Raw genomic sequence first — 14,345 nt, 5'->3', positions numbered from 1 at the left:
CAATGGAAACTTCCAGAAGGGGCATCCCGGGGGCTCAGGACACCGCGTGTCCCATGGTCCTGTGCGGGGGCTGGGGCTGGAGGCTCTGTACCTGCACTCGAGCTTCTGGCAGGTTGATCCTGGCGGCCAGCTGGTTGCGGATGTGGACGTCGGGGTAGTGGGTGAACTGGAAGATCCTCTCCAGCTCCCGCAGCTGCTCCGTGGTGAAGGTGGTGCGGACCCTCCGCCTGCTCCTCCTCTCTTCTGCATGGGAGAGGGTGGAGCTGCGTCAGGATCTCTGGGACAGCACCGGGGTGGCCTCCAGCTGCCCTTCCAGCCCCTGCTGCCAAGTCTTGGCCCCTGGCTCCTTGGGTCTGGGCCTCTGCGGTTCTCTCCCCTGTCACATGCCCTCCCCTAGGTGACCCTTCGCATCCACCCTGGGCAGTGAAGCCAAGTTCACCTTCTGGAACAGTCTCTGAGCTCGTGCCTTTCTGCTGCTCAGACACCCTCAGTGACTCCCCTTGTCTGCAACGGGAGGTGGCCAGCTGTGGTCTGCAGGCCACATCGGGCCCGTTGTCTGTTTTTAAATAAAGTTTTATTAGAGTACAGCTGCAGCCACTGATGAGTGCTTCGTCTCTGTTTTTGAACAACAGTGGCACTGTTGTTACCACAGGGACCATATGACCCCAGAGACTGATACGGTCACCATCTGGCCCGTTACCGGGGAGTGTGCCAACGCTGGTCTACAAAGCTAAGCTGGGCCTGGCAGCAGCCATGCTGCCAGCCAGTGTCCCACCTGCCCGTCCAGCCTCCCTTCTCCCCCGGGCCGGCGGTGTCAGGGGGGCCCAGCGCAACGTGAAAGTGTGGGACCCTTGCTCCAGAAGCGGGGAGAAAGCTCTTTTCTTTCTCTCCAGCTGTCACGGTGGTTAAGTTTGCTCCCCCAACTGAGCTCACGTGTTCTCTCCGGGTAGGTGCGGACCCTCAGAGGGACCTGGGGCTTACGCTGTGGCTTGGAGATACAGATGCCCAGGGAGGAAACTTGTATCCTGCAACTCTACACCTGACCTTGACCCTCCTGGAGACCATGCCCAGCCCTTCTCCAAGGTGGAGAGGGCAGCAGTCTGGCTGGAGCAAAGGACAGCTGGCCAAGAGCCCATCCTTGGACAGCGGGAGGTGGCCAGACGGTACTGACCCAGAGTTCCAAGCCCCTGGCACACGCTACCATGCCCCACTGGACTTACCTACAAAACAGATTCGAACATAAAGCTTTCCAGTTTCCACGAGGTGGACGCAGCATCACCCCACTTCTGGGGACTCTCTCTGGGCACAGAGACCGCCCGCTGCACTGGTCACACCCCACGCGCCAGCCCTGCCTTCATGGCTCTGCCAGGCTCGCAGCCTCGTTGGAGCCGCCCCCCCACCTGTGCTCCTGTCTTTGGGGTTCCCTGACATTTCCACGGTCTGGGATCGTCTGGTCTCCCTCGTCTACCATCGAATTCCTACTGATTCTTCGATACCTGAATTCACTCTTCTGATCGCCAGCGATTCTTCGCAGCCTTGCGGGTCTGGGGGAGGTGGGGCCCTGGGGAGTTCCTACCCTTCTAGAGGATCTCCTTGCCTCTCCAGATTTCTTCCTCATTCCTGTGAGAAAACTCTGCTCCAAATGAAGGACATCCTAGGTCCCCTGCCCCAGGTGACTCACACCCAGTCCAGAGGACTGGATGTGTTGGTGCTGGGGAGCCCACAGCTGCCATCTGTCAGGACGGTGGCTCCTGGAGGCAGGGAAGTGTCAGACCAGCTGAGCACCAGCATCAGGTGGAGCTTAGTGAATATTTGCTCTACACAAATAAAAGTGAAATTCAGGTTCTGCAGATACTCTGACGCAGTTCGTCTGACATGCGTACAAGGTCGGAGTCTCAGTCGGACAGTGGGGTGGGGGTCTGGGCTGCAGCCTCTCACCAGCTCACTTCCTTTTCTCCCCAAACAAGCCACGAACTGGAGTAGACAGTTCACACAAGTGGTGCTGACTGAGCTGAAAAGATCGACTAACTTCTTTTTCTTTCGTTGCTGTGGATCCTGCTCTTGTTGGTCGGTGGGAAGCTCACTGAGCTGAGATTGGAAGACCTGAGCTCTGTTCATGGCTCGCTCCGATCTACCACTTGGGCCTCATTTTATTTGCTCTCTGGGTCTCAATCTGCAGAGGAGTGGAACCATCTAGTGGCTGAAGCCACTCCACCCCAACCTCCTATGAGCCTCCTTCTCTCCAGGCAGGCGATGGCTCTGAAGGCCTTGCTCAGGGCTGCCTGTGGGGAGGGAAGAGGGCCAGAGGGGGAACCTTCCTCTCCAGAACCAACCAGGCAATGACCTCTGCTGTAGAAGTGGGATCTCTCTTGGTCTCATTCCTCCCTGTTAATCCAGTTTTCATCGCCTCAAGATATTTTGAATCACTTTTGCTGACTCTTAGAAGATCTTGAGACAGTGAGGTTCTAGACATTATTTTCCACCAGAGTAAGCTATTGTCGGCTTTGGGTAGGATCCTGACCTCTGCCGTTCCTTCTCTTCCTCTCCTTCCCCTCTCCAAGTCCACCTGCTTTTTAAATTTACTTCATGTACAACCAGAGAAACAACATGTATCCCATTTGTTTACAATAAAAAAAAAGAAATGATATATGTTCTATTTTTAGAACTGATGGTGTGCTTAAGCAATAGAGCTGAGGCCAATCAGAAGCAATGTAGAGACAAAGGAGCTTAGTGTGTCTTCTCTTTACCCACTGAGAAGAGGCACTGAGGGTCTATTTGCAGGAGTGCAATAAGAGGCCAGGCCCATCCCATCCATCATCCATCCATTCACCTGTCCATCCTTCCAACTACCCATCCATCCATCCACCTGTCCATCCTTCCAACTACCCATTCATTCACCTGTCCATCCATCCATCCATCCATCCATCCATCCAACCATCCATCCATTTATCCACCTATCCACCCATCCACCCATCCACCCACCCATCCATCTATCCATCCACCCATCCATCTATCTATCCATCTATCCATGCATCCAACCATCCATCCATCCATCCATCCACCTGTCCATCCTTCCAACTACCCATTCATTCACCTGTCCATCATCCATCCATCCATCCAGCCATCCATTCATTTATCCACCTATCCACCCATCCACCCATCCACCCACCCATCCATCCATCCATCCATCCATCCATCCTTCCACTCATCTGTTCCTCAGCATTTTAGCTGCTCATCACTCACAGAGTGCAGCTCTATAGGAAGTTGAAAAACATTCACAGACGAATGATCCCAGATTGGTTATGGGACATAGTGTTGAGATCCCCCTGGAAATAACACACTGGGCAGTAGGGGATACTGTGCATGAAAGTGGGGTGCAGAACTAGAATAGAGGCCATGAAACAACGTGGAGGAGAGAGGATGTGAAACTGAAGGTAGATGATAGCAGAACTGAGCTAGCTCCTCCATTTCCCCCAGAAGGAAACCTTAGTTTGTGACTAAGGAGAGATTCCTCAATAAAGTATTTTGAAGCTTCCATTCGTGTTAGTAGCTACTAGTGCTGAGATGCACATGGCTTTCCCCCATCTCCGGCAGCGCTGGAAGAGCATCGTGCAGAGGTAGGAGGGAGGGGGAAAGGATGTAAATCCTGCTCTGCCTAATAACCTGGTGGCTGACGGCTTGGAGGGAGGCTGCCTGGCAGGGTACAGGACAGTTAAATATGGCATCTGATTGGCTTTGGGATTCATATCTGCAGGAGAAGCATTTGTCTTTGAGAGTTGATGATGGTACGTATCTGACGTGCTAGTGATGTGCCAGTGACTGGTGGGGAGGTGGAGGCTGAGCCCCAAATGGACCAGCCTGCAGGACCCAGAGTGCTGTGGCCCTTCCCCCCAGACTGACCATAGGTTCCTGTGGTGTCAATAGTGGAAACTGATTGTCCTCATCCAGCCTCCCTGGGATGTCTTTCCAGACTGAACGTCCCCAAGTCACAGAAGCATAAAGAGGAGCATGCGTGGGGGACACACGCCAGGGCTGAGATCACACCCATTTGGTTGGAGCAAAGGCCAATCAAGAAGGCCAAGAGACAGACTTGAACCTGGAGTCAGGGAAATGAGGTTAGGATCTGAGGCCAGACCTTGGGAAAGATTTGACTCCTTATAGATGCACTGTCCGTGGTGGCTGTTAGTGGTAATTTAAATCAGATGACATGAAAATTCCAGGTTCTCAGTTACACTCGCCACAGCTCATCGGCCACATGTGACTAGTGGCTGCCATATTGGATATGTGCCACTTCCATCATTTCAGAATGTTCTGTTCAACAGCCCCATCTTACTGGAGTTCCCATTAGGTTCTTGAAAACGTCATATTCTGGATCTAACTTTAAGTTCCTCCTTCCATTACAATGTCCTCTCATTGCTACAAATCTCCAGGAAGGAAATTATTCAACAGGCACAGTGCCAACTTTGATGGCCTTGGAGAAATGAATTATAGGGAAGGCCAGGGAGGGGTGACCTGCCCATACTCATCTCTGCCCAGGGAGGATGTCAGTGTGGGGAGGGTGGGGATGGTGTCCAGGTGTTCTGGATGGTGACTCAGAGCAGAGTCAACCTGAACATGGTCCATAGGGCAGGACGGGAGATGGAAGAACAGTGTCCAAGGGGACAGCTTAGGAAGGATGAAGATCGGCACCTTAGATTTCCCCCCACAAGCAGGAGGTGACCAGGAAGGCTGACACTTAGGTTACAGACCACAGCAGGTCACGAGAGGGAGAAACAGGAGAGAGAAGACAGGAAGCACCGTGGGAAGGGGAGCAGAGGAGACAATTCTGCATGGGGACTTTTGGAGGCAGAGGGACTTCATTCGACCAAACCCTGGAAAACACAAGCTTGTCCATGGAGCTGCCCTTTGGGGACAGGACTCTCAGTCACTGGCAAGGGTCCTGAGGAGCACTGGATGAAGCGTGAGAAAGTCCTGTTTCGCACCCAGGCTCAGAATCTCCCTACCAGGTTCTTGGCTGAGAAGCTGAGAAGTGGTGGTCACAGCCAGCCCACCCACTGCGCGCGGCTGGCCCAAGGCCCCCTGGGGCAGGGAAAGTTTCAAGTCTCTCCTCTCCCTGTTATTAATTGAGGGAGTTGTGATCACACTTCATTGGGCCTTCAAAGAGAACGAGTCAGCAGAACTTAATTAAACCTGAGCCATTTAGCACATCGATCATAAGAAACACACGATTTACACAGGTGATGGGGCCACCTGATCATGAACCCTTCTTCCCTGGGCCTGGCTCCCACCCCTGACGGCTCTGCTAATTGACCCTGGCTGCCCAGTTGCAGGCCTGGGGGGCTTTCCCACCAAGCCCTTGTCTCTGAAGGCAGTGGGACCTCCATGGAGGAAATCCAGGGCATGCTCACTGTCCTCCTGCAGGTGGGACACCTGACACAAGAAAGCAGGTGTGAGCCGGGAGTCTCCCTGGGCTGACCTGTGATGGCCTCTTCTCCAGAGCCGGGGCCACAGAGCTGGTGGCTTCCTCCAGCCCTCAGAGTGGAAGGCAAGCCCCTTTGCATGCCATTCAAGTCTCTCCCGTGCTAACTTTCTAGAACCATCTGCCCTCCCTCCAACCCTCATTTCAGCGATTCAGCCTTACCCGACATTTCTAGATCCCCTCAAATTGGCCACAGCCTTTTATTCTCCACCTGCTCACTCTCCCTACGTCCTGAGCCTGCAAAGCTTTGTGCCCCTCTCCCCAAGGCTGGTCGTGAATGGAAACATGGTAGGTTTTTTTTTTTTTTTTCTTTTCACATTTATGTGCTAAATTTCATCTTGCAACAAACCTGCCTCCACATTAGAAAAGATTTTCAGAGTCTGTCCTCTATCCACATACGAACAGTGACTCTTACTCATTATCACCAGAGCTGTAGTCCCATGATCTTTTCTCTTTTTGTTTTTCTGCGGGTTTTCTATTTTCCTGTGTTAAGTGGGAAAAAGGGTAGTGGGGAAAGAGATGAGAAGGAAGAAATCACAAGATGCAATCGAGACGCTCCCAGCGTTGATGGCTGGCCTTGCTCCCCCTTGGTGGCATTCTCTAGGCTGTGTGGGACTTGGTGGCTTCCCCATGTGCTCAGGACTTCAGCAGATGTGCTCACAGACAGACAGACAGACACACACCATTTTCATGGGTACACGTCTTTTTCTTTTCTTCATTTTTTTTTTTTTTAAAGAGTGGTTGTGCCCTTCCTTGAAGTCTTGTGAACTGTGTAGCCAGAGGGTGTTTCCGGGAGTAACACAGGAAGGGTCAGAGAACTTGGTTTTATTCCTTGGGGGAATCCATGCTTAGTTCCCCTTCCTTCTAAGAAGGGTAGTTCTCTCTGCTAAAACACACAAGAGGCCATCCCAGATTACTCGGTGACCACATCGGAGACACCCCAAGTCACAGGACCCTGCAAATAGGAGGAAGAGCCATTTCTGGCCCACAAATTATTAACCATGGCTGTGAACCAGGAGTCTCTGGGGGAACAGACTCTTTGGAACACACCGTTGGTATAAAAAGAAGCTTGGGGGTTCCACATACGGAAACCAAGAACGGCCTCCGGAGAGCTAGCAGGGCAGTGTGATGGGCAGCGCTGGGGTGGGAGGGGCCAGCTAGAAGATTTCCAGACCAGGCCACAGTGGGCCCAGCCACGCCCTCTGGCCTCGGCTGCCTGCTTGGACACCTCACTCGAGTTCCTTGGGGCCTTTTGGACTTGGGACTTCAGAAAGCTTGGGAAAGGCTCGGGAGGCTGACGCAACTCCCGGGGCTACGGCCCGCCATTTGGAGAAGGCAGACAGGCAGCGAGAAGCCAGACGGCCGGCGGAGAAGCAGCTGGAGAAGCCAGACGGCCGGCGGAGAAGCAGCTGGAGAGACGGGACGCTGCTCGGATGGTGACCCATGTGGCTGGAGGCTGCCTCGCCTCCTGCCCTTCCTGGGGCTTAGTTTGGAAAAGCGCTTCTCAATTTTCTCCGAGGCACTGCATCCCCCTCCATGGTGGCTAACCTCGGAGAACCGAGATCAGTTGAAATCAGTGTTCCCATTCGTACTGATCACTGCACACTTTCCTATCTGAAATGCCTGAATGGCTCCTCCCTCCTCTTGGAATTCAAAGCAAAAACGAATATCCCTACGCTGGCCTACGCGGCCCCCTGTGGATTCGCCCAGTTTGGCTCTCGGGTCTCGAACCCCTGATCACCTCTCACCTCCAGGCCTTTGGAGTGCCCTCCTCCTTTCACCCGACTCAGTCTGGAGAGTGCTGCGCAACGGCTACCTCCCCTGGACGTCTCCTCCGACCTCCCCAGCAGACCAAACCCCCGCTGGAGCAGGCCCTCAGAGTACCAGGCCACCCTTTCCCCCGGCACTGGCCAGAGCTGCCACTGGACTTCCATTTGTGATTATTAGATGGTCATTTGTCTCCCCTGCTAGACTGCAGCCAGGATAGGGGAGGGGCTGTGCGCTGCCCCGCCCCCAGGTCCCTCCCTCCCGGGGCTGTAAGAAGGGTCTGCACTTGTCTTTCACACCCCTCCCTTCAAATTCTCTTCTCCCGAGGAAGGCTTGGTTTTGGCTCCGTGGCTCATTTCTAGTGAACAGAAGACTGTGGAAGTGATGCCCTGTGATTCCTGAGGCTGGGTCACCAGAGGAAGTGCTACTGGCTGTCTCCCTCTTGAATTGCTCACCCTGAGGCACCGTCTGCCATGCTGTGAGGATGCTCAAGCAGCATGCAAAGACCTCTGCACGGGCAGGAACCAGGCCTCCACCGTGACTGGCTCCAAGTACCAGCCAGGTGCGTGGGCCATCTCGAAAGCACATCTCTATTCTAGTTCAGTCTTCAGATGACTGCAGCCCCAGATTCCATCTTTACCCCAACCTCATGAGGGACTCTGAGCCAGAACCACCTAGTTTAAGTCCCTCCCAAATTCCTGACCCACAGAAACAGACATAATAAACATTAACTACTATTTTAAGCGACTACATTTTGGGGTGATTTGTTGAACAACAGGCAACAGACATGCCTGGCCCTCAAGAGGTTCAGTAGGTATTTGCTGCATGCTCGGATAACACATGCAACGGGTAAGTCAAGTTAAAATCATAGCCACGCCAGGTGTGGTGGCACATGCCTGTAATCCCAGCAGCTTGGGAAGCTGAGGCAGGAGGATCGCAAGTTCAAAGCCAGCCTTGGCCACTTAGCAAAGCCCTAAGCAACTTAGTGAGACCCTGTTTCTAAATAATAAAATAAAAAGGGCTGGGGAAGTCGCTCAGTGGTTAAGCACCTCTGGGTTCAATCCCTGGTACCAAAAACGAAAACAAAAACAAAAAAAGAAAAAAGAAAAAAAAAATCATAGCCACACTCTGAGCTCCCTCCTCTGTCCATAGATTTCTCTCAACTCTGACATTCTGGGGTCCTGCTTATAACCTTGAGAACTTTCTGTGCTCTGGGTCAACTACCGACTCCAGGACTGGTCTCTGTGGTCAGAACCCTGTGAATTTCTGACTGGCGTACCTGCTCCCTTCCCCACGGGTCACTTCCGTGATGACATGGACGCGCTCTGCCTTCCCTTATTGGATTATTTTGCCCTTCCCCTGCGGGTGTTCCCTGCACACTCCAAATCAATGGCTTGTGCTCACATCCATTCTTTTTGGTCTGTATTTTTGGGGAACCCACATTAACAAAATGTATTTTTGCAAGCCGGGGTCAGGCCTGGTACTTTCTTGAACTCCTACAGGGTCCTCAGGTCTAGAACCAGCCTCCAGGTGCCCCCTGAGCCCTGAAGGCATGTCCCCATGACCAGGTTAGTTTGTGGGTCTGGTGGCAGGGACTGGGAGATGTGGACCACTGAAGGGACCAAGCACCCTGATGAGCTTTCGGCTCTGCATTCTGTCTGCTCAGATGGGAGCCCTGGTCTCCCTGTCTGAGAGCCAGAGCAGTGAGTCACAAGGCGATGGGGTACACCATGGGCTTCAGCCTCAGCCCTGAGCCAGGGCTGCCCCTTGTGGTGCCCAGAGCAGAGCAGTGCAGCTGAGCTTGGTTCCAGGCAGGGCAGGGAAGGAGGAGAAGAGACAATGGGGAGAGAAGAGGAGAGGGATAGGGACGAAAGAGAAGGAGAAGGCAAAGGAGGGACCACAGAAGCAAGGGAAGGTGGAAGGCGGAGTGGGTGGAGGAGCGACAGAGACACATGGAGACCTGAGCCTGGTGACAGTGAATGTGGCTTTATTTGCAAATAGGATCTTTGCAGGTGTAAAGAAGGATGTTGAAAAGAGCTCACCCTGGACTTGGGTGAGCCCTAGATCCAATGGCTGGTGTCCTTCAAAAGAAAATAGGGCGATTTGCCAGAGGGTAGGCATGCGAAGGTGGAGGCAGATGCATCCACACGCCAAGGGAGGCTGGGCCGGTCGGCACCGCTGGGGGCTAGGGAGGAGTGTGGACTGGATCTCCTCGGAGACTCCAGAGGACACTGACCTTGACCGCCCTGCAGGGTAGTCAGGCCTCAGTCTCTGTGTTCTCAGGCCCTCCCTTATGGGGACTCGTTGCCATAGTCCTGGAAACCTGGTGTCAGGGGAGAAGGAAGGGGCGGGAGGAGCGGGGGTCCTGGGAAGGGGGAAAAGCTTTGGAAGTGAGAGAACAGCCCCCTGTGCCTCGAGGGATGACAGGAGGGTCCGGGTGTGTGACGAGAGGTGACCTGGGGGCCAGAAGGTCAGCCTGGGAGGGACATTGTGTGCCGGGCTAAGGAGTTAGGGGCTGTGGGTGGTGAGCTAAACAGGAGGGCCAAATCCAACTTGCTGCCTCTTTTTATTTATTTTTTTTGTAGTCCCCCCGCACCTTGAGGGGCCGGGAATTCGAACCGCGGTCCCTGCGCAGGCTAGGCGAGCGCTCTCCGAAAGGAGCTATTTCTTCAGCTCCTTATTTTTTTTTTTTTTAATAAAGTTTTGTTGGAACACAACATGCCCATTCCTTTACCATTGTTTTCAGACACTTTTTGGCTCCGATGGCAGAGGTAATTGGGACAGAGATCCTCTACCACCAGAGCTTAAGGTTGCCAGGTGACCCTGCAATAGGACATTCCTCAAGTGCTAAGGATCCCACTGTGTCCCTGGCCAGCTCCACAAGACCAGATGGGCAGAACCCAGCATTGCCCTGAGGGGATGTTGCCAGGGACCCTCTTGGCAGCGACCCCAAGCCTGATGCCGTGGGTGGTCCCTCCCTCTGGGTTTGCTCACCCTCGCTGCTCCAGCGCCCAGCCGCCCCAGGCAGGCTCTCAGCAGCCGCTCACTCTGAGCGAACGAGGGGCTCATGGACAGGTGAGGGGATCCCGTGCACTCCCCACAGGGTGGCCACCGACACAGGTGCTCCCACAGGGTGGCCTCTTCCCGGTCTGACTCCCCTCCCTCCCCCCTGGGTCATGACTCCCTTGCGCGTGGTTCTCAGTAGCAGAGATGCAGAAATGAGCTCTCTCTTCAAGGTCTGGGCCTCCAGTACAAAGAGGAGGTTCCTCCTGATTGAGTCCCAGGATTTGGGGGTCCTGGGATTTGGGAGCACTTGCCTCCCAAGAGGAGAGAGTGGACAGAGGGGCTCAGTGCCTTTCAGATGGGGAGAGACTCTTGCATGTCCCCACTGAGGCCTGGGCAGGCCTAGCCCATCCATCCTGAGGGTCCCCAAGGGAATGAGAAGATGTGGGGTGGAACCTGGTCCCTGGGATGAACTACGAGGCCGGCAGAGCATAGGTCAGCCTGGGAGTCTGGAGAGTCGGCCTGGCCTCAGCGCCTGCGCATACTGGCTGTGTGTCTTGGAAGAAGTCGCTTTACCACTCTGAGCCCAGACGTCCTCCAAGAGTGACCGTGGACCACCAACACCAGCACCACGGAGAAAGCTCTCTAGAATGCAGATTCCTGGGCCCTGCCCTGGGTACAGTCAGATTTCCGAGGTGGCGCCTGAGGTGCTGCAATTTCATAAGCTCCTACGTCATTCGGGTGGGACGTGGTGTCTGTGAGCCAGTCCATGCGGCCCAGTCAACGTAGAATGAGAGACAAAGAGGAATTCACTCCTCCGTTATTGTTTTGGGGCAGAAGGACCTTGCTGCTGTCCTTCCCTGAGGGGTATGTTGGCAAAGTAGGAGGCCGTGGGGGAGGACAGGGAGGAGGAGGGCCATCGGCCATCGGCAACACACACTGGGCGGGCCAGGGGTTTCTGGGAGGGTCTGCCTTCTTCCTCAGGGTGGAAAATGGCCCCTGAGGAACCATCCGGAATCAGGGTGATTCAGAGCTGGGAGGCGCCTTGCAGGTAGCCTAGCTCTGGGAACATGGGGACGCAGAGAGGGAAAGGACTTGCCTTCCTGTGAATCGACGCCAGATCCGGCCTGGTGGCCAGGTTCCCTGAGTCTTGCCCTCCTCAGGCAGTGCGTCACGGCCACCCTAGATCATCTGCCACTTCCGCAGGCTACCTTTGGACTCTCTGACATATTTGTACTCCATCTATGTTATGATCTGCTTAGTGTTTTCCCCAAATAGCCCTTTTCATTTTGATTAAATAAATGCACTTATTAAAAAGCAACAACAAAACACCTCCCATGGTGACCACCGATGATGACCAGCACCCTTCGTCCTAACAGAGAAGCTCAGCGTAGACAGAACTGTTGACCGGAGAGTCTTTGCCTGAGTGCTCATCAAAGTCACCTTGAAAACTACCAGTGGGGCCGTCCCCAAGCCTTCGGGAGGCTGAGTTCAGCACAGTGGGCGAGGCAGCTTTAAATCACACTAGGGCAGTCTAACCGGGGACCTCAGGTCCCGGGGTTTCCGTTCTAGCGCTGCCTTCTCATGCAGGGTCTGTGGGTGATTTATCTTCTCTTGGTTTCCCCTCCACAGAGAGGGTGACCTTGACACTAGAAAGTGCTGTGGCAGCCGCGGGGCACCCTCCAGTGTCACGGCCAGTGCTTCCCAGGGTTGCTTGGGGTCCAGTAGGAGTGGACTTGGGACCTGCCTGAATCTTTGGAGGAGGCCTGGGGACCGTGGCCTCTGTTCGACCACCAGCCTCTGTGGGGCTGGGGGGGGACAGCTGTTCTGGTGGGAGAGACGAGGCCTGTCCTCTCTCTGCGTCACTGTGACACACAGGGTGGTCGTGGATGTCACAGTGGCAGCAGGGGAGACCCAGGCTGAGTCTAGGGGTAGCTGCCTCTGTGCTGCTCACCGACTGGAAGCTGTTAATGAACTTGAGAAAGTGAAGCCGGGCCCTTGCCCCCCGACCAGCAGCTCCCCACGGCCCTCTCCTCCAGGTCCCCCTGCCTGCCGCTGACCACCCGTCAGCCTCCTCTGGGGGAGACTCCCGGGGGCGGGGGCTCCCCGAGCTTCTTTTCCATCATCTTCTTGGATTTAAGGGTGGACAGGGGAGCGAGCTGGGAGCCCCCGTGAGCTGCTTCAGGCTTTAGGCCTGTCAGAATCAGGTGTCACCGGCTCTCAAGATGTCACCGTGCCAACTCTTCTTCCCTCGTGCCAGCCATTTCACCCAGGATGAAGCCGAGACCAGAGTGGACGGGACCACAGGCCAGGACACACCGAGGACACACCACAGGCCTGGGCAGACCAGAGACCCCACCTAGACAGCTGTCAGGGTGTGTGTCCATCTCATGGCCGAGCACCGCCCCTCCCCCTCCTCAGGTAGGCTCTATGGAGGGCCCTGACATCTGTCTGGTCACTGCGATTCAGGGACATGACTTGGGGTGGCCACTGGCAGAGGGATCAGAGAGGGCAGACGCCACCGGAGGCTGTGCAGGCCGCACTCAGCTCATGAGCGGGCTGAGCAGGGACTTGGGGGCAGCTGAGCCAGGCCCTGATCTCAGGGAACCTGGGGACTCTATCAGGCTCTCCCCTTTCACAGACCAGTGTCCTCTCCTGTCCACTTATGCTACTGAAACTACACGACGGTGCCCGCCATATCGCCGCTGCTGAGTAAGGGGCAAGAGCATTCTCAGCCGTGGCTGGTGACAAGGACAAGCCTGTCCCTGTGCTTTGCCACCGGAGCCCCTGGGCCTCTGCACCTGAAGCTCTGCGGTCCCAGGTCAGACTGGAAGGGTATGTGGCAGCCAGCGCAGGACCCGGAGCCCTCCGAGAGCCACCGTCCTCTTCTGCTGACAGGGACCAGGCAGCTTTCTCTGCCTGAGCCCAGGGAATGGAGGGAAATGATCCAAAGCCACTTACCCCGGGGCTGGGGCTGCAGCGGCTTCTGCAGCCTGGAAGCTTCCTCCGCTGCCTGCCCAGGGTGCTCTCCTCCAGGTCCTTGCGCCCTGGCCGCGTCTCTCCTGCCCGTGGGCCTCTTGAGGATGGCCTCGATGGAGAAGGACAGGCCCAGCTTCTTTGGGGCCTCACAGCACCCCGAGCTCTCCCCCTCCATGCCCCTGCCGGGCGCAGGGCCCCCCGCGGCACCTCCTGCCCAGGGTGGTGCCAGCAGAGGGTGGCGTGCTTCCGTCCTCGAGCCTCCTGGGGCACAGAGGGCAGGTGGAGTTGGGGGATGGGGAGCCCCCTGTTGGAGTTCGCAAGCGCGATCCTGTGGCTGCAGGGCCGTCCATGGACTGCAGAGTGGACCGAGTCGGGGAAGGCAGCCCCCTGCGGGGAGCCTGGCTGGCGCCGCGTCCTGGGCCCTCGCCCGCAGCAGCCTGAAGTCAGAGGAGGCCTCGTTGCCAGGCTGGGCTGGGGTTTCTGGAGAAGGGTCTTCTGAGAGGGGCCGCTTTCACAGTCGCCAGCCCAGGCCGGGGCCCCCGAGGTCACCGCCCAGGGAGAATGAAGGGAGAAGTCGAGCAGGGGGTGTGGACGAGGTCACTCCAGAGAGGGAGGAGCGTGTCCACCTCTGCCCTCTCGGGCTGGCCGCCCCTTCCCGCGGGCTCTGGCCAGCCCCTGAGAGGTGGGGGTGCCGCCTCTTGGCCTCGGCTGTGCAGAGCTTGAAGGATCTTTCCAGAAACCCCAGTGTCCTTCAGTTCTGCTGCTTCCAGACTCCAGAATGAGCCTCCAGGCCCCTGTGCTCCTGCTGTCCTGCAGGTGGAGGCCGAGGAAAGGGGCTGGCCGGGGCTGTGGGGTCTGACCCGCTTCAGTGTCTCTGGGCTCCGGCTTCCTCTCCTGGGCCTCCTTTACCGTCCACCTGGCCCGGGCGTCTCCCCTTCCTCTGGGGGTCTTCCTGCTTCTTCGCCGCGTGCTCGCCCCGTACCTGTCTCCAGGACAGCACTGGAGGGACCTTCCCTCTGCCCGCTGGGCCGTCGGCTGGGAGCTGACAGTCACTGGTCTGTCCTTGCCAGGAATTCTCTCCCCACTGCTGTGTAACCAGGGAGGAGGGGACAGTAAA

At 56.1% G+C, this 14,345-nt stretch overlaps 1 protein-coding gene across 1 annotated transcript in view; it reads right to left on the bottom strand.

Moving 5' to 3' along the window:
* The window catches only part of Isx (intestine specific homeobox), a 37,371-nt gene that overhangs the window by 3,109 nt on the left and 19,917 nt on the right, over positions 1–14,345 (bottom strand). Inside the window, exons 3-4 of the mRNA XM_047549808.1 lie at positions 13,211–13,489; positions 92–243 (exon numbers count right to left, since the gene is read on the bottom strand). Of these exons, the coding sequence (XP_047405764.1) occupies positions 92–243; positions 13,211–13,489 (431 nt within the window). The remainder of the gene's footprint in view (positions 1–91; positions 244–13,210; positions 13,490–14,345) is intronic.

The sequence above is a fragment of the Sciurus carolinensis genome, chromosome 4 (genome assembly GCF_902686445.1).
Source record: "Sciurus carolinensis chromosome 4, mSciCar1.2, whole genome shotgun sequence".
NCBI lineage: Eukaryota > Metazoa > Chordata > Mammalia > Rodentia > Sciuridae > Sciurus > Sciurus carolinensis.
This window is presented reverse-complemented; position numbering and strand designations above follow the sequence as displayed.